General features: G+C 37.1%; 1 protein-coding gene across 3 annotated transcripts; it reads left to right on the top strand.

Moving 5' to 3' along the window:
* The first annotated feature begins 163 nt into the window (after positions 1 to 163).
* Positions 164 to 16,923, top strand: LOC113062903 (serine/threonine-protein kinase B-raf). 3 transcript variants are annotated; one of them, XM_026232970.1, is made up of 20 exons: positions 165 to 374; positions 3,988 to 4,089; positions 4,511 to 4,774; positions 6,076 to 6,179; positions 6,293 to 6,395; positions 6,630 to 6,778; positions 7,044 to 7,163; positions 7,354 to 7,513; positions 8,105 to 8,144; positions 8,831 to 8,950; positions 10,167 to 10,300; positions 10,391 to 10,508; positions 10,593 to 10,677; positions 11,666 to 11,842; positions 11,954 to 12,000; positions 12,116 to 12,234; positions 12,304 to 12,435; positions 12,707 to 12,841; positions 13,774 to 13,927; positions 14,028 to 16,923. In XM_026232970.1, exons 1-20 carry the CDS (start codon positions 207 to 209, stop codon positions 14,048 to 14,050), a joined length of 2,454 nt encoding a protein of 817 aa, XP_026088755.1. In that variant the 5' UTR covers positions 165 to 206; the 3' UTR covers positions 14,051 to 16,923. The 3 variants fall into 3 exon arrangements, with proteins under 3 accessions (XP_026088762.1, XP_026088755.1, XP_026088772.1); XM_026232987.1 differs by lacking the exon at positions 165 to 374 and adding an exon at positions 1,158 to 1,177; XM_026232977.1 differs by lacking the exon at positions 8,831 to 8,950 and having other exon boundaries at positions 164 to 374.
* Positions 16,924 to 19,760: the final 2,837 nt, after the last annotated feature.

The raw sequence follows: 19,760 nt of genomic DNA, 5'->3' as shown, positions 1-19,760 counted from the left end.
TAAGAAGGGATCATTTAAGTTGCATGACCCAAGTGGCTGAAACAACTTTTGACTTATTCGTTTATATAATGTACACTTTTTTATTATTATTAGCGCACTGGTCGGCGTCCAGTATCCCCGTTTACCCCTCTACGGGTTTGGTGAATCTGTCTCCCCCTCCTGTCTCTTTCCTCTATTATTTTCCACTCAGTTTCTCGTGGTTTAAAATGGCGGCGTTGAGCAGCGCCGAGTCCCCACCGCCCGTCTTCAACGGAGACACCATGAACCGCGATCCGGAGCGGGACCCGGGGCTGGACGAGCTGGGCGCGGGGCTCGAACCCGCCTGTCCCGGAGGAGCGGCGATCCCCGAATGTCAACAGGACATTCCCGAGGAGGTACAATGGGGGAGTCAGGGTTGAAGGAGAGCTCGGGTGTTGAGCGGAACTGGGCTGGATGGAGATGTTCAGGAAACACCGGCTTGTAATCCGGATCTTGTGGGGATGCAATGCATTGCAGGGGGCGAGATGATGCACAAACATACATTTATATATATTTAACGTTATATACTATAGCAAATCTCATATCGTGCGCTTATGCATTTTCGCAAGGTGCATTTCCGAATGACGCCATTTATAATTCTCTCATTGCAGTTCTCTTAGCCAATGTTTATCAGAAGGCCTGTTCGTGTTTCATTGGCTTTATTTTTCCCCCCGACCCCGCTGCAAAGCATGCATGCTACATATTTCACCTTGCGATGCAATTTATTAATGGGAAACTACAGATGCAACGGGGAATATTTAACGGCTCGCGTGCATTGTGTTATGTCCTTTGTGTCACCAGCTGGCGCGAGCTGCGAGTCTGCGTTCGAATGGATATATATATATTTACATTTAAAATCTGCAGTGATGTCATTGTGCTCGTGCGTTTGGCCCTGCTAACGTTCTACATTTATTTTTGATCCCGTGCGAGTTTATAGCATTGTGCATCTTTCTTCTAAGCTGTCAGCTGACCGTCTGCACGAATCACCTCTGCTGCTGTGGGGGCCTTTGCTGTTCCATGTACACACTGGGGTATTTCGTGAGGACATTCTGCACCCTGCATGAGCGTTCAGTTTAAGTTAGTGACTTTAGCTGTATTTTAGAGCCCCGTTGACCAGGTGGAGCATCTACAATGTTCCATAAACTCCTATTACTAGCTGGTTAGTTGATGCTCTACACACAAGCACTCAAGTTATCTAGAAACCATATATCATTTTTCTAAACTCTCCTGCCGACTTAACATGGATTTTCCTGTAGAGCATCCATTCGTTAGGTTTCATTTGGAAAGTAAAGAAAGTTTACATGGTCAATGGAACAGATCACAAACCTGGTTATTCAGGAACTTGCTTACTGGTACCTACTTTGCTGGCAGACTAGTTGGATTAAAGAGCAGCTGTAAGTTATCATTGTAGGAGTGCCTGGTGGTAATTAGATTAATTTTACTGCTGGCTGCTGAAACAGGGTTATACTGTCCAGTTATACACAGGACTTGTCTTGCTTCTTTTTAAAAGAGCATCTATATTTAGTTTATTACATTTTTTAATCATACTTTAATTTAAAATGCAGTATTGTTAATGAATGGAGCATAATTTCATACGATTGTACTGTACAGTCCATGAACTTGGATAGTAGTTTTATTGATGGGGTTTGCAATGCTAATCCTAAACTTTTACATTGACCCAGAATCTTGAATATTTCTGCATAAGTGAGTCTTCACAGTGCTGCGTTACTGACATGAATGTTGAAGGAACATAAACTTCTCATTGTGTAGTTCTGCAACTGTGTGACTTATATAAAGATACATTTGGAAGAATGTAATGATCTTTTGTTTTGATACAATTACACTGGAGCTTTTATGGTTGAGAAGAGATGCAAACGCATCATATTAGAAGTTTTATATTCCAGTGGGTTGATAAGAGGATCAAATTGAACTTGGGAATTATTTCAGTCTAATTCATTAACAAATCATTCATATGTTTTCAGTTTGTTCTTTAGATATTGTATGACTTCACAAGCTTCACAAATGTTTGGTGTTTGCATATTTTTTCAAGTGTAAAATTCCAGTTCCTTTTTTTTTCTGTAATTTTTTTTAAAGGGTGAAAATATATATTCTTCCAAATTTCGTAAGTCACAAGGTTTGAAATGGTATGAAGATGAGTAAACGATGGCAGAAATGCATTGTTGGGCCTCTTCGTAGAGAAGTTTTAGATGGCTGCATTTATTTCACATGTATTGAGCTATTTTTGAGTCTCGGTTCTGTTGCATCATTTTGAAAACACGCAGTCTATTACCACATGGGGTTTGCTTTAAAAGAAAGGCTTGTAACAAATTTCTGTTTAAGAAACTGTCAGCATCTTTGTCTGTCAGGAGTTTATACTGGCAAGTCTACTGAGAAAGTCCCTTGCCTTTTAGCCTTTTTTTGCACTAATTTTTGTCTGTTAGAGCCAGTTTATCTGCACCGTTGATGAGGAATCAAGTGGCAGCTTGACTCTCGGAATGCAGAATTTTGAATCCAAACTAAATTTCAAGGGAGCGTAGAGGCATTCCAAGTTTCTTGACAGTCTGCTTGAAAATTGTTTGATCGCAATAAAGTTTACTTATAAAACTTTGTAGCACTGTAAGATTGTGTTTACCTGGCTGGAACATTTTCCAGTGAACCTGGAGTATTTTATGATGCTTGGCTTGGATTGCTTGGCAAAATTGAAAAATGTTTATTGGCTATTTGGAACAAGTGCATTGCTTGCATGTTTCCTCGAGCAAATACTGTAATTTTGTAGTACTTTAAATTAAGAGAGAAAAGTTTATAATATTGGATGTGCTTGTACTTTTTTTTTCCAAATTGCAGTAGCCAACAGTCATGACCTAAAGTTAAAATCTTCAACAACAATCTTCTAACATTTTTAGATCAATCATCTCCTGATTAATAGCCTCAAATGTTTAAAAATAATAATATTAGGATTGTGAATATTCGATTTCTGTACATTTAAAGGGCATTTATTAAAATGTATTGTTAAATGTGATAATTTTTATGGCTTTAGATACAAAACATTATTGACCCTTCGCAGCAAGTTTGATTGACAGAAGATTTAACGAAGATTAACATCTGTGGACTTAAAAAATAGTGTACTGATGTCTTTTCGCCTTTGAAACAAGATACCTTCTGATGTTCATTCATGTTTATTTCGTGCTATAGCTATTAAAGACACATTAAAGAGCCACAAAACGGTACTTATTGTTTCAATTTCTTAAAAAATGACAACATTTTGAAGCTAAGACCAGAAGTAATCTGCTTTGTCTTGTCTGTCAGTGTGTTGTTTCCTCTTTGCTCTGTGATGTATTTTCACTGTGTGAGAACATGATGTGTGGTGTGATAGCGCCATGGCTTTGTCGGACATGGCAACAGTAACTAAGAAGGGTCAATTGCCAAAAAAAAAAAAGGTTTCCTGAAGATCTCCTCTTTCCAGTGGCCAGACAAAAGTATAGTCCCGCCCCCAAACACACACACCATTGGTTGAGACAATTATACTGTGTCAGGTTTTGAAAGTGCCAGAGTGTTGGCAGTTTTCAGGAAAATACTACTATGCATGGATTAAAATTGTCTCAGCAATTTTAGTTTGATACTGGACAAAAAAAAAAAAAACTTCAGTTTAAGTTGAAGCATTTTGCAGTGGTTTCTATGCTAATACTCACAGTCTGTTTACTTCACACCTCAGATTTAATCACTATATCACAGTTTCAGTGGGCAGGGCTAGAGACAGCCGTCAGTGTCAGATTTTACAGCTTAGTGAATACAAGCAAATTCTTTATTTTTTTATTTTTTTTTTTTATTTTTTTTTTTGTTATTAGATTTAGCCGGGACATGAGGTCCTTACTCATATATAGTGAAGTTCAGAGATCTCGGATCATTCTAGGAATCAGCTAGGAAAAGAAGCTGGGAAAATTGGTTTGCTAACTCTAATTTTCTTTGCAGATATGGAACATCAAACAGATGATTAAGTTAACCCAAGAGCACCTAGAAGCCCTTTTAGATAAGTTTGGAGGAGAACACAACCCCCCATCTATATACCTGGAGGTGAGTTGGCCTTAAATAAAGAATGTCATGAATAAAGTAACCAGACTTTTTTACGCCATCTGTAGTTACAATTAACTTTTGGGCTTTGCTCCAATATCTAGTAAGCCGCCTATGTAGGTGGTATTAAGGCATCATAGACACTATCAAAAAACACTGCAAGTTAGTCTAAAAGTTAAAAATGCGTTTCTATGGGGGCATAGTATATGTACCTCATAGTTTTTGCCTACATAAAACATTGATCACTTTACAACTAGGCAGCTGCCTATCTAAAGATTCTAGCAAATAATTTCTCTAATGTTTTGAAATGACTGAATAAATTCAAAAGAACTAATAGATCTTCACCCTTAACAGGTTCATAACATGAGAATTTATGTGAAACATGTTCATTAAGTATTCATGATTTATTTCCTCCATGCCACAGGCCTATGAAGAGTACACTAGTAAGCTGGATGCATTACAGCAGCGGGAACAGCAGCTTTTGGAGGCCATTGGGAACGGAACAGAGTTCTGCTCCTCGCCCACACCCCCCCTGCTGGATGTGAAGGGCCCGGGCATCCAGAACGCACCCGCTGCCCCAAACACCTTGGCTGTCCTGCAGACCCCCACAGATGTGACACGAGGAAATCCCCGCTCGCCCCAAAAACCCATCGTAAGGGTTTTCCTGCCCAACAAACAGAGGACAGTGGTAGGTTGTTGTTGTTGCTTGTTGTTTGGTACTGTTTCACTTTAATATGTAGATAATTTAGGGTGAATAATATAATATGAAATAATTCTAATAATTTGTGTGATGCAAGTAATTATATACATTACAATAGATAATGTGTTACAGTCCTTGCAAGAACTTAAGAGAATAAAAAAGGAGTTATTCTGCAGAATTTCCAGGCTTCTCTCTGCTATAGAAAACTAAAAAGTAGGAAGCAAAACAGTCCATGCAACTATATAACAAGATCTCTGAAGTTATACGCTAGCTTTATGTGATGTACAGGTAAAAAATGTAGTAGTTTTTGACTAAAATGATGTCTAATGAAGTGTTGTTTTTTTTAACTAAAACTAAAGCAGATATAATATAAAAATATATATTTAAAAAGCTATATAAAAACCCAATTCAAAATATTTCTAAATACAATTGAAATAATACTAATATAATGTAAAATAAATGAAAACAATAAAGAGCTTAAAAAACTTAAAATAATGACAAAAGCATATGGCAAAACTAAAATTAAAAGGAAAATTAGAAATAAAAAAATAAAAGCTAAATCTAAATATTAGTAAATACTATTATAGTATTTAAATAATACTAATATAATATGAACATGAGCAAAAGCTATAGCACTCTTAAAAAAAACGAATAATCATGAGAAAAGCATGACGGAACTCAAATTAAAATGAAAACTGAAAATATAAAAATAAAAGCTAATTAAAAAAATATAACTAATTACAATAATAGTGTGTAAATAATACTAGCAAAATATATGCAAAAATGAATTGTACTTAAAAAATCTTAAACTAATAAAATGACAAGCATGTAACAAAATTCAATTGAAAACTGAAAATCCAAAATAAAAGATGACTAAATACTATAATGTAAATGCTGCATACTAATATGATACTGACCTGATGGCAAAGCATAAGGTAAGGGCTCTGATGAAAAAAAATAAAAAGGTGGTGTATGTCAGTAATGACAAGATGGTAGGATATTTCGACCTTGTTTCACAGTAAGGTTATAGCCGGGGTTTATAAAGGAAGGGCTTCTGGAAGGACTTTCCACTCCAACCAGATAGTAGAGTGGCGGGACTCCATGGGAAATTAGCAAATGTAGGTGACCCCCTTTATTTTGATGATGTGCTCAGCTTGTCTCTGTTGGTTTAGCAAAGAGAAGCAACAGAATGACTCGGAGCCAAGAAATCAAACACACCCCGACACAACCACAGTCTCACTGTAAGAGATGAAAGTGACTCGAGTAAGTGGTTTACGTGTGTGTTTCAGGTTCCAGCTCGTTGTGGGATGACAGTGAGAGACTCCTTAAAGAAGGCTCTGATGATGCGAGGCCTGATCCCAGAATGCTGTGCAGTTTACAGGGTTCAGGATGGGTAAGAACTGTATTCTGAATGCACACATTACCATCATTACTGCAAAAACAAGCCAAAGCTATGTCACACTGTGAGCAGTACTTCATTTTTAATGGCTGTCCCGCCCACATTAGGGAGAAGAAGCCTATTGGCTGGGACACAGACATTTCCTGGTTGACAGGGGAGGAGCTTCACGTTGAGGTTTTAGAGAATGTGCCACTGACGACCCATAATTTTGTGAGTATGAGGAAACTGACCACAAACTGGCTTAAATTCGATCTGAAATAACAAAAAGGAACCGTCAGTTAATGTGGTCATTTCTATTCTTGATTTTACTCTTCTTAAATTCACCTGGACACATTGAAGACATGTTGAGCTCTTTCTCATCCACCTTGAACATAAAATATATAGTTTTTTGGAAGCATTCAGATTCTTTGTCATGACTGAAAGTGTTATTTGGTGACTGGACAGGTGCGAAAGACCTTCTTCACGCTGGCCTTCTGTGACTTTTGCCGGAAGCTGCTGTTTCAAGGCTTCCGCTGCCAGACGTGCGGCTACAAGTTCCACCAGCGCTGCAGCACAGAGGTCCCGCTCATGTGTGTCAACTACGATCAGCTGGAGTGAGTGTTCATGGGAGATTTTCCACTTCTGTATTATGCATAAAAGGGTGAAATTTGCTCTATGCATAATGCACAATAAAATAAAACATGCGTATGTAAAATAAAATAATAAAATAATGCTTATTTCTTACATATTAGTATTCACCATATTTGAAATAGTTTACATATGTTGTCTATAGTTTGTCCAGTTGGAACTAGTCCAATGTGCTTTGGGTGTGCATTATTATTTGTACTGAGGTTATCTTTTTTTTTTTTTTTTTTTTAGTTTATTGTTGGCATCAAAATTTCTGGTGCACCACCCCATGACCCAGGAGGAGGTGTCATCAGAGGGCACGACACCCATGTCAGAGATGTGTCCATCCATCCCTCCATCCGAGTCCACTGGGTAAGAAAACAAAAAAACGCTTGCAGACCCCAAACTTCTTGTGTATGTATAATGTATCTGCTATGTATCTTTTTAATTGAGAAACTGTCACATTAAGGGTCACATTAAGTATAAAATGTAGTGTGTAGGTAGCTTTTCATCGTGTATTGTGCAGAATTACATTGTAGTCTTCTGTCTCTATTTTCTCCAGGTCTCTGTGCCATCCTTCTGTGTCCCCGTCCAAATCCATCCCTATCCCACAGTCCTTTAGACCTGGAGAGGATGACCACCGCAACCAGTTTGGCCAGAGGGACCGCTCTTCCTCAGCCCCTAACGTCCATATCAACACCATCGAGCCGGTCAACATTGATGTGAGAACTGGACTGTCGCACAGCTAACCAATATATTTTAGTCAAAAGTATTTAATCCATTTTAATGTTGTAGGTCCTACTTAAAAATGTCTTTCCTTTGCACTTCCTGAATCTGAAAATTAGCATCCAGTAATAATAATAGATATTAAAATTGGTGAAGTGTTCTTTTATTTTATTTAAATCAATATTATTTATTATTAAATGTGTTTACATTAAGTGCCCTCAACCATATAACCTTTTTTATTTTAAGCATATTAAAATAGAAGTTTTATAGCCCCCCCCCCCCCAAAAAAAATGTAAGGTATATTTGTAGTAAGCAAAATCGGTCCCTTCAGGATTTTGTGCGACTTTTTTTTTCTTCAGATTTTTTAACAGCCTAAATTGACTGATTTTGCTGCGACTTTTTTTTAAAATTTGCAGCATTTCAGAGATGTTATTGATTCTGCTGCAAATTTGACTGCTTTCTTCACTAGCTTTAGTAAATCGATAAATTCAGCGATTGCAGAATCACAAAATCCTGGAGGGACTGCAAAATGTTACAATTGCCCTGGTCTCCCCAAGTCCCTGCTAATCGGAGTTATTTCTGTACAGGATTTGATCCGTGATCAAGGCTTACCGAGGTCAGATGGAGGTAAGTGTTGTCCGAAACAGAAAACATGCACTAAGACACACTGAATTCAAATGGCTTTACGTCATCCCATGTCTTTGTGCCATCTCTGTGTCATTGGTCTTAGAAGTTTATGATAGCTGATCCATTTCACTCTAGTAAATTTCACTAGTAAAAGTTGACAAACAGGACTTTTCTCTCCCCTGTCTGCGAATTGCTTCAGCCCTTTTCATTATCACCAGTGGCCTGCTGTAAACTACTAATTCCTAATCTGTGTTCTCAAAACCAGCCCCTGTCCTTCCTGCTTCAAAACATGTCCCAGAACTAAGTTTAAAGAGACAGTTCACCCAAAAGTGTTCATTCGGTCATCATTTACTCAGTCATACAGGTTTGGAACGACATCAGACTCTTTTTTTTTTTTTTCTGTGGAAGGTAAAAGAAGATGTTTAGAAGAATGTTCGAGCTGTTCTTTTCCTTAAAACAAAGGGCGAGTAATTGATAACAGAATTCTCATTTTAGGGTGAACTGTCCCTTTCAGGACAGACTGTATAGAAAAATAATGAAAAGCTGGCTCTCTGTCACCTGTAATTCACTTTATCTTCTCTAAACAACCTCTGAGAGTAGACACAGGATTTTGGTAGTGGGTGACAGGAAGTGCACCTGAGCTTCAGGGGCCAGTGATCCCGTGTCTGTCTCTCTCCCCACTGCAGCCCCCTCGCAACACCCAGCCCGCTGCTTGAGGAAGAACCGAACACGGACCTCAAGCCCCCTTCTGTCCTCCCACCCCAATGACATTGTCTTTGATTTTGAGCCTGAGCCAGTGTTCAGAGGTAGATAGGCCTTCGTGCGTGGCTGTGTCCCACACCTTGTCTTGTCTTTTGCTCGTCTGTCTGTCTGTGTTCGTCTTCCACCTTCTGTGTTTTCAATTTCACTCCTCCTCCTTTAAATTCTCACTTTCTCTGCCACTTCTCTCGCACAAACGCTTTTACTGATGTTTGATGGGCTGCACTCACTTTTCCTCAACTCAACACACTTGACTCATTTAGTAAAGCAAAGAATGTCATGTGTCACTCAGAAGTACAGCCCCCCTTTTAAATAATAATACATTGGTCATTCTTAAATTTATAATGTATATTTTATTTAGATCATATGCGCCATAATCCAACACTTGGTTATTATTTAGAAACACAAATAATAAGTTAAGTGTAATCTTAAAACGCAGTTCTCACAAAATAAAAAGTCTAAAAATGAATATCCAGTACAGTACAATAATATATGTATTTTTTTATACTGTAAACTGTCGTGATGCCTGAATTTACTTGATTGAATTACATTTTTTTTTATTTAGCATTTAGAATTTAGGTTTTTTATCAATTTTTTTTAGAAAAAATAGTATTGAATTTTAGTATTCGTTATTGACCATAACGTAAAAACAATTATTGGCTTATTGTACCAGACAGTGTTATTTTACATAGTATTTATTAATATTTGGAATTAGGTTTTATTTTCATAGTTTTCTGTATTTGTTTTCATTTAAGCTTTAGTAATTATATATGCTTATATTAAATGTATATTTCTAATTAGCTTTTTAAAAAATTAAGTAATTAAGTAATTGAGTAATTTTAGTTTTAATATTTTAATTAATAGGGCAACATAACTAAAATTCTTAAAAGATTTTTTATTTTATTTTTATTTTAATATTAGTTTTAGTTACCAATAAGAACACTGGTACCTGCCAGAATTGTTTGTTTTAATCCCTAATTGCATTACTTTTGTGTACAGATCTATGTGACACATTTTTGGGGATACTTTCTGGTTTTCCATTGGGAAAGAGATATACTTCAGATAAGGCATATATTGCTTACAGCCCCTTATTTCACACTGCATGGGCTGTGACGTGATCCTTTCCTCTCTTTCTCCCCCATGTGACTCTAGGATTTTATTCCTTTCCTTCTGTCTCCTTCCCCTCTTACTCTCTCTCTTCTTTGGCTCCCATATTTCCAGTTAAAGTAACTTTACTTGTTTCTCGACCTCTCGTAATGCCAGGCACCACAACAGGCCTGTCGGCCACACCTCCTGCCTCCCTGCCTGGTTCCCTGCCCAATGTGAAGGTGTCCAAATCACCCTGCCAACCGAGAGAGCGGAAGCCATCGTCTTCCTCTGAGGACCGCAATAAAATGGTGAAGATTTCTTGACCTAACTTGACACATCTAGTCCAGTTTAAAGGTCATCCGAGATGGTTTTTGACATTTATTTTGTCTAATATTTAGAAAACCCTGGGTCGACGGGACTCAAGCGATGATTGGGAGATCCCAGAAGGTCAGATCACCCTGGGACAGCGGATAGGATCGGGCTCTTTTGGAACAGTCTACAAGGGGAAGTGGCATGGTATGTCCTCTGAGAACAGTTTTGGTCTAAAGATGATGAAGGAATGTACAGGAAAGGCTAAATGTGTGTCTTCCTCTTCCTCAGGTGATGTAGCGGTAAAGATGTTGAATGTCACAGCTCCCACTCCACAGCAGCTGCAGGCCTTTAAGAATGAAGTGGGGGTCCTCAGGTAAGAACTCAAAATTACTCCCCATTTTGAAACCGGGATTGTGTCTGTCCAGATTAGGTTTTAGGTAGTGGTTAACCTATATAGTTTTCCCTCAAAATATATATTTTTTCTATGTAATTTTTATTAGAAGGAAATAATAAAAAAGGGTTTTAAATTATCTCAACTATTGGTAACAGGGTTGCAAAGATTTAATTCAATTAAATTAAATAATTACATTTAAGTGTAAAATTAAATAAATCTATAAAATATATAAATATAATATTTAATTTGACTTCATTGTTTATTTTTTTCTATTTTTATTAAAAGAAAATCCTTAAAATAATAATTTAAGCTATCCCAATTGTTGGTAACAGGCTTGCAAAAAATGTAACTAAATTAAACAATTTAATTAAATGTAATGTGATCTAAAATAATTATACCTCATTGTGTTATAAATTTGTATTTACTTTTTATTAGAAGAAAATTACCATAATGGGTTTAAACTATACCTATTGTTGGTAATGGTTGCAAAAAAAATTCTTATATTTAATTCATTATATTAAATATAAACATTTAAATGAACACACTTAAATATAAAATAAAATAACAAAATAAAATCTCAATATTTATTTGACTGAGATTCTCTAAAATTGACTTAACATAAGAGTTAAGCACTTCCTATAGTCAGTTAAGCACTGACTATTGACTTTTCTATCATTAGTATCGTCTCATTCTTTTGGGAATTGAGCGGTGGAACTTTAAAAAGGCAATATTGTAACATAATTATTCATTTTTATAAAGAAAAATGTATTATTGAATGATATTGATCATTCATAAAATACCTGGTTTAAGTAGAAGAATTAATTTTTAAACTTAAAAAAAAAAATCTTCATTTAACTCATTATTTGTAAACCTTGTCATTTAAATGTTAGTCTCACATTTTATTAAATGATGTGCTACCGAAACCTTGTTCTGTCAAAGCATATTGGAAATTCTTTATCTCCCGCAGGAAAACCCGCCATGTGAACATCCTGCTCTTCATGGGCTACACCACCAAACCCCAGCTGGCTATTGTTACACAGTGGTGTGAAGGCTCGAGTCTCTACCACCACCTGCACATCATCGAGACCAAGTTTGAGATGATCAAGCTGATTGACATTGCCCGGCAGACGGCTCAGGGCATGGAGTGAGTGACACTCGAATGTTTTTAGATCAATCTCATTTTTGAAACTTGCTGATACTCAACTGCTCAGGTTATGATGCACGTATTGAACCCTTTACATCATTTTATCCACAGCTATCTCCATGCCAAGTCCATCATCCATAGAGATCTGAAGAGTAACAGTATCCTTTGAAAAATATGTATTATTATAGAAATATAAAATCCATTTTTTCAGGTCACAATTGTTAGATATATGTGTGCGTCTACATGCTCTTAGCCTTAACACCCCCTCCCTAGATATATTTCTTCATGAGGACCTAACAGTAAAGATTGGTGATTTCGGTCTGGCTACAGTGAAATCCCGCTGGAGTGGCTCGCATCAGTTTGAGCAGCTTTCTGGCTCTATCTTGTGGATGGTGAGTGGAGGGGCATGTCTTAACTATGTCAGAAGTGTTTGTTCTGTACTGACATCTGTTCTGCTTCAGGCTCCAGAGGTGATCAGACTGCAGGATAAAAACCCATACAGTTTCCAGTCGGATGTCTACGCGTTTGGCATTGTGCTCTATGAGCTCATGTCAGGGGCTCTGCCTTACTCTAACATCAACAACAGAGACCAGGTGAACCTCTTAGCACTTTCCCTTCAAAGCAGTTCATATGATGACTAGGTGGAATTATTTATTTTTAATTTATTTAAATATATAATCATTTTTATTACATAAGCATGAATACTATTTATGCTTCTTTTTTTTTCTTTTTCTTCAATTAAATTTTGAATGTTAAAGAACTAGTAAGAGGATGTACATGACGTAAATCTAGTCTTTACCCTGTGAAATTTCTGCTAGTGTCTGAAAATTGCAGAGATGAATGTGCATCTCTCTTCTCATCCAGATTATCTTCATGGTTGGCCGGGGTTACCTGTCTCCTGACCTGAGCAAAGTGCGCAGTAATTGCCCCAAGGCCATGAAGAGACTTATGGCAGATTGTCTGAAGAAAAAGCGAGAGGAGAGACCTCTTTTCCCTCAGGTAATATTGTGAACACCTGTCATTATTCTGCTTTCTTCAATTTGGTTGCCATCTGTCAAGGGCTTGCAGATTTATGTCAAGGTGTGTTGACTCTTCTCGCTTACTCTATTGCGCTCTGTCCATTGGATAAATAAAAAAATGCATATTATATGTAATTAAAATATAAAATATACAAGGGTGCTCATAAGCAAGACCGTAACATTTTATTCATTCACTGACGCACTTCACTCAGCAGTGCACACAGCCAGTTTGTATACCTACTTGCCAGCTACCCGCCAAAATAAAAGCCTTTGATTTTAGATTTGAAAATTCATATGAACAAAAAAATTAAAATGTAAATCTAAGCCGTGTATTTTTTTAAAGTGTAATATATAATATATATATATTTTTAATATAATAGCATTATCACACTTTATATAATATTTGTATTATTTTACCAATCAACTAAATAAAGTGCAATAATACTATTTTTACTACAATTTCTTTTTCATATTTGTATTTAATGGGTCACACGTGCTCTCATGATTTGTATTTTAATATGTATTATTTATTTAATATGTATTATTTATTAGGGAAGTCGTGGCCTAATGGTTAGAGAGTCGGACTCCCAATCGCAGGGTTGTGAGTTCGAGTCTCGGGCCGGCAGGAATTGTAGGTGGGGGTAGTGCATGTACAGTTCTCTCTCCACCTTCAATACACGACTTAGGTGCCCTTGAGCAAGGCACTGAACCCCCAACTGCTCCCCGGGCGCCGCAGCATAAAAGGCTGCCCACTGCTCCGGGTGTGTGTTCACAGTGTGTGTGTGTGTTCACTGCTCTGTGTGTGTGCACTTCGGATGGGTTAAATGCAGAGCACGAATTCTGAGTCTGGGTCAACATACTTGGCTGAATGTCACATCACTTTCACTTTTCACTTTCACTTTTTTATGGCAGATCCTGGCCTCTATTGAGTTATTGGCACGCTCTTTGCCTAAGATCCACCGCAGCGCTTCTGAACCATCCCTAAACCGCGCTGGATTCCAGACAGAGGACTTCAGCCTGTACGCCTGTGCTTCCCCCAAGACGCCCATCCAGGGTGGTGGCTATGGCAAGTTCACGTGCACAAACAATGTTGTGTGTTTTTCCACTTGTAATGCTTAAATTAGTAAGAAACTGACACACATCTGTTCCATTGTAACCCCTTTTAGGTGAATTCTCAGCGTTTAAATAGTGCTGCAAGTCCAAAACTCCATCCCTTGTCAATTTTTACGACGTCTTGTGTTCCTACGGTGGGTTCATCCATAACACAGAAAAGGACTAGTTTTCAAAGAATGTGCTGTTTTTCTTCCTCTTTACCCGAAGAGCTACGGCCTCAATGGAATTGCTTTAAAATAAAATGATCTCTGCAGGGTGTCATTGCTGATTTTGCAAAAATCTCATAAACATCACATAGGACAATATGTGAGATTATACACACAATGCAGCGTACAACAAAAATGACTGATGTGAGAAACCAACAGCTGCTCACTGGAAAGAAAAAGGCAAACAAACCCAAACAGATTTTGGCAGGGGATGAAAACCTTTCCCCAAGAAGGAAGATAAATGGGTATGGGATGAATGATATTGGGAGCACAAGCCCCGCCTTTGCTCCACCCCTGGAGTGGAACAACACACAGCACTGGCCAATCAGAAAACAGGGCCCAGTGGCATGGAACGATGGGAAAATGGCATAAAGAGAGGACGTCAAGTCGCAGTCATGGAAAGGTGCTGAATGTCAGGAGATAACTTGAACGATATTTAGAAACGTTTTTTCTCTTGAGGCGAGATTTCGCCTGTGGCTGGAGTTACTTATAACACCGATTTCTTTGGTCTTCAGCATTTTTTCCCCCTCAAGGGTCATATGTTGTAGATAAACAGACCCTTTTTCAGTTACAGATATAGTTTTTGAACAGTGGTAAATGAAGCAACCATCGAAAGACCTCTTTTTTTTTCTTTTTCTTTTTTAATATACATATATATTCTGTAGGTTTTTTTTGCTTTTAGTTCTATGTCAAGGCAAACTAGTATTTTTTTAATTAATTTATTTTGCATTTCACATGTCCCACGCAGAGAAGCCTGGGGAAATGTTTTTTGCCTCTCTTGGATCGGCACAAATACCATCAGATATGTCCGAGGTGGGCAAAATCAAATGGGGTTCCGTGCTTCTAAAGAATGTGATTTAGTTTGATTCAGTTTCGCCTCTTTATAGTAGCTGACGTTATGTTTCTGAACAAGTCAAAGGTTATATTATTTAAATTTTCTTGTAGAAAAACCCACTGTATAAAGCAAACACGAAGCCTTGCTATAGAGTAACAATGTGGGTGTATTTCAGATGTATTTCTGTACTTTTCACTACAACTTTAAGCTTAAAAAATTCATTTGAGGCCATAACGGTTAACAGAATTTTTTTTACATTTTATTTGGACCTTGCACCGCTGGATTCATTCCGATATATTTGTTCACGGGTCATAGCTTTTTTTTTAAGTTTAAGTTTTTCGTGTTTTAGACAGGCAGGCCTGCAAAGTTACATTTATTTATATTGCTTTATTTGTATTACTTTTTGTTCGGTGTTGTTATATACACATGTATAGTTTCTCTCACTCATTCTGTGATTTGTTAAAATGAACATTACACAGTGTGTCTGTGCACTTTGTATACACGATGCAGATAAGCAAATTTGCCTTTTTAAAGACTTAATATATTTTGTCATATGAAGAGGTTAAAGCATGGTTAACGGATTGCAAAATGAATGAAAATTGATTTCAAAAGCAGGCAGGGCCATGGGACACTAAAAACCAAAGCTTAATCCAACCTCCTAACGCCATCTGCGTCCACCTTCACGGGGAACGGTTATCTGGATCTTCGGCCAAATCGATTCGCCATATGACTCGAACAGGCAACAAAGTGACGACTCTTTGTTTCAATTTGGTCCAAAGACTACTGCATCAACCCTCTAGCATAGCTTTGGGCTGTAGTGACACTATCACTGTGTAGCCCTGAAGTTCACCTAGACATTGTGGACAGTGGAAGTGCCCTTGTAAGGATGCTTTTCGTTATTTTGGTCTCTACATAGTGAATTAAGTGGCTCCGCCTTTTTTTTTTCTCGTAGGAAATTACGCATTGTTGCTTCCGGCTCCACAAAATGCTTGATGTTGCACAGATAACTGAGGCTGTGCGCTTGGTTCGCCACTCATGCTCTGTTACAAAAGAGAGGACATGCGCCCCATCTTCTTGCTTCTGTTGAGATAGATTCAATTATTTATTTTGGTCCTCTTTTTTTGGGTTATTTTTATAAGGACAATGCTCTGTGAATTGGTTCTGCCACTTAAACTTGCCATTAAGGAGAGAGGAGCTCCAGGGATCCTTTGGGATGTGACGGTGGTCACTGTTTTCACATGTATTGTTTTTGACGAGACGTTTGAATGAACTTGTTACCAGATTAAGCTGACAAACCTAACGTATGGAGACGGTAGAGGTGTATTTTAAGAATGCTGTATTTATTTTCTATGGGAATGTTATTGAAGATGTCTGACTTGTGAAGGATTGATCCTTCTTGACTGGAATACTTGGGGACCTGCTTAATTACAACTTGGAGATAAACATATATATATATATTTAGATCCTTTATAGCCATTTTACTTTAACTACCCAAACCCCCATTTTAGTTGCTTTTTAAAGCCTTCACCAAAATTATCTGTATCACATTCCTTTCTGTTGTCTTGCCTGCACTTTAACCCCCCCCCCCACACACACACACACACACACACCGCTAATTCAAGCTAGAACTATTATACAAATGTTTGGGAGACTCTTTTCATCTGTAAATAGCTGTACAAATGAAGTACTGTCCGTTTGCTAGAAGGCATGGAGATAAAAACAATGAAATGACTTCAAATGTTTCAACTTAAGAAATAAAGGTTAAGAAAAGACATTTTGATAGATGAAATTCTGAGAAAATATTTCTGTGTAAAAATATTTAAGACTGTATTATATAAAAGGAAAAGAGCTTAATGTATTTGTTGTGAATATGAAAAACTGATATATTAAAGAAGTGCATGAAAACTGGCTAATGTTTTTTGTGCTTTTATTGTCATTTTATTAGAAATTCAGTGTGAAGCACAGTTTGCTTTAAAAAAGGCTGTCACAGTTACCACAGAATTTTAAGCTATATTTTTGATTAAACTAGCTTTTTTTTTTTTGGCTTTGTTTTTTTTTTTTTTTTTTACTTTTATTTTGTAGAGTTGAAGAGGAGTTGCCTTTCTCTCACTAGTTCTGCCCACTCTTTTCTTACTTGGCCCCTCCAAATCCTTTGTTTCGATCCTTCAGAAGAGATGCTGTTGCTTTATAAAAGTTAGGTTACCTAACAGACTTTCTCACTTTCAGAAGCCTTTTTTTTTAGATTGAAAAAAGACAGGAAAGGTTTGTGTCTTGGTGGGATATTATATTTGGATGCTTCTTGACAGTAAATGCTTCTTGCAACATCCACGGGTGAGTAAATGCATTAATTTATTATTTTCTTGTTAACAATTTTCCAACCTTTCCATATTAGTGTGTGTGGGTCATCTAGTGTGAGCTCTCAACTTTTCAGTATTTGTCAATGGATCCTGCTATTTTCATCTCTTCCAGACGAGTGTGCCATGTCCAGTTTCATCTCTCTGCCAATAAGGAAAAGACACAATGAACGAGGTATCAATAAAAATGACTCAGATTTTCAAGTTGCAATAAGGGCAAGTTTATGCCAACCCTTTTGTTAATATTTCATGTCAATCTTAGAACGATCCCTGGGTAACGCTCAGAGGCGTCAGATCCTGCAGCTTGAAAGGACCCTGCATGCGCTGGATGTGCAGTATCAGCGGGAGCTGGCTGGGGTACAAGGTGCACAGCAACAGTTGAGAAGATCCCTGGACAGGCTCGGAGAACGAAGTGCCATCAAAAGACCTACTTTGGCCCTGCCTCCGACCTCAAAAAATAATTCCTCTTCAAATCAACCCAAGAAGACTGCCTCGCAGTCCTGTTGCCCAAACCACATAGTGTGCTCGAGCTGCAACCTGCGCTTAAGGTTGGCGGATGGGCTGACCCGTCGGTTTACCCCCAGCCTGTGGACAATGTACACCTGCCCTCTGACCTCCTTCCACTCAGGAGAAATCTATTATATGCCCAGATTTGTACAGCAACGTAATCTCTCAATATCAGACAACTCTCTCAGATATCTGCCTTTTATGTAGACAATATGTTTCTGCACTGCATGTGCAACAGAATTTTAGCCATGTGGAAGTCATCCAGATGCTTTTAAAGAGGGCAGTAACCTGACAGCAGGACTGAGAAATGGTGTACACACAAAAAGACTGAGGGAATGTTTCCAGAGTGTGATTTTATAACCCTTCAAGACGCGTATTGTTCCATCTGAAAGCTTTTCTTAAACTTTTACTGCAGCACACATTCCAGTGCCCTAGAAAGTGTTTCTACGGTCTCAGTTAGGCTGTACTCGCCAGATACTTGCATTGATCTTGACATTTACTAAAAACAGACTGCATTTTGAAACCCAGAAGCTCATCTTTTTATATGTTGAATCTGTGGCACAGTCAGGACTGGAAAAGAGCCAGATGGGTGGATACTTGTTTTATGGTTATAAGGAATAATTAGAGTTTCATGTTATAAAATGCTACTCAATACTGAGAATTCAATGGCTCCTCCCACTTGCAGAAGAGGTAGGTCACCTGATCTGCCAATTTAACCCACCACATGCCTGTAGAGCTTAAACAAAATGTTTATAGGACATTGAAGTTACTGTAATATTTTTTTTTAATATTATTTGCATTGTGATATTTCACATACAAAGACACCACTATCAAAATTATGCTTTCAGAGAGGGGGGATTGATTGATTTTCATAAACTTTTTCTCCGTTGTGAAAAATAATTCTGTTAAAAATCTCAAATTAATTAATTTGTCAATTAATGTTAATTGCATATTTGTTTTGGTGTGAATATGATTTTATAAACTGATTAGAATAATACTTTTATCACTTGTGCCATAACACCTTACTTAATATATATATATACCACTATGATTCAACTTATATCAGCGTCTATCCCTGTAAAAGCTCATAAACACACCTTTCTAGTTCTGCTATAAGGCTCAAGCTAAGAATGAGTTGATTAAATTGAGATGAGCATTGTTGAATCCCGTGGGATACTCCAGTTGTGGACAATATAATTTTTTTATATATATTAAAAATTACTAGTTACCAGCTAATGTTTATTCAAATCGGTAAATAAACTATTCACCAATTAATGTTGACTTATGTAATAACAACTTACCATGTGCTCCAAGCTCTGCCCTAACTTCCGGTCGAAGACTACTTGAATAAATCGTGAGATGTAAATATTAATAATACAAACTCTTAAACATATTGTAAATTATCTATTGTGTGTTAATTTTACATTATTATTGATGTTATTTGTTCTTCATCTCATATTCTCTTTTTGAATATGTTGTTCAACTAAATGCATAAAAACGCAGTGGAAATCAAAATGAGAGAATTTTTATAATTTAAATAATTTCCAAAAAATCCAGGGTCACTGCTTACTCCTATTTTAACTTATCCTAAAAGGAGAGGAAGGGCAGTTTCTTTAAGCATATTTCATAAATTATTTTTATTCTGAAGCACTGTAAAAAAAAAAAAAAATATATATATATATATATATATATATATATATATATAAATGTAAATGAGATATTTTAAGAAAAAAAAACTGAGTTTGCACCATTCATTCAAGTGACTCAAAAATGGTGTTCATCCATGCAGGGCTGCATTAAGACCTTGGGCAATGCGTTATTGCAGGGCCCCCCCATCACAATAATTATATATATATATATATATATATATATATATATATATAT

Source organism: Carassius auratus, chromosome 4, assembly GCF_003368295.1.
Source record: "Carassius auratus strain Wakin chromosome 4, ASM336829v1, whole genome shotgun sequence".
Taxonomy (NCBI): domain Eukaryota; kingdom Metazoa; phylum Chordata; class Actinopteri; order Cypriniformes; family Cyprinidae; genus Carassius; species Carassius auratus.
This window is presented reverse-complemented; position numbering and strand designations above follow the sequence as displayed.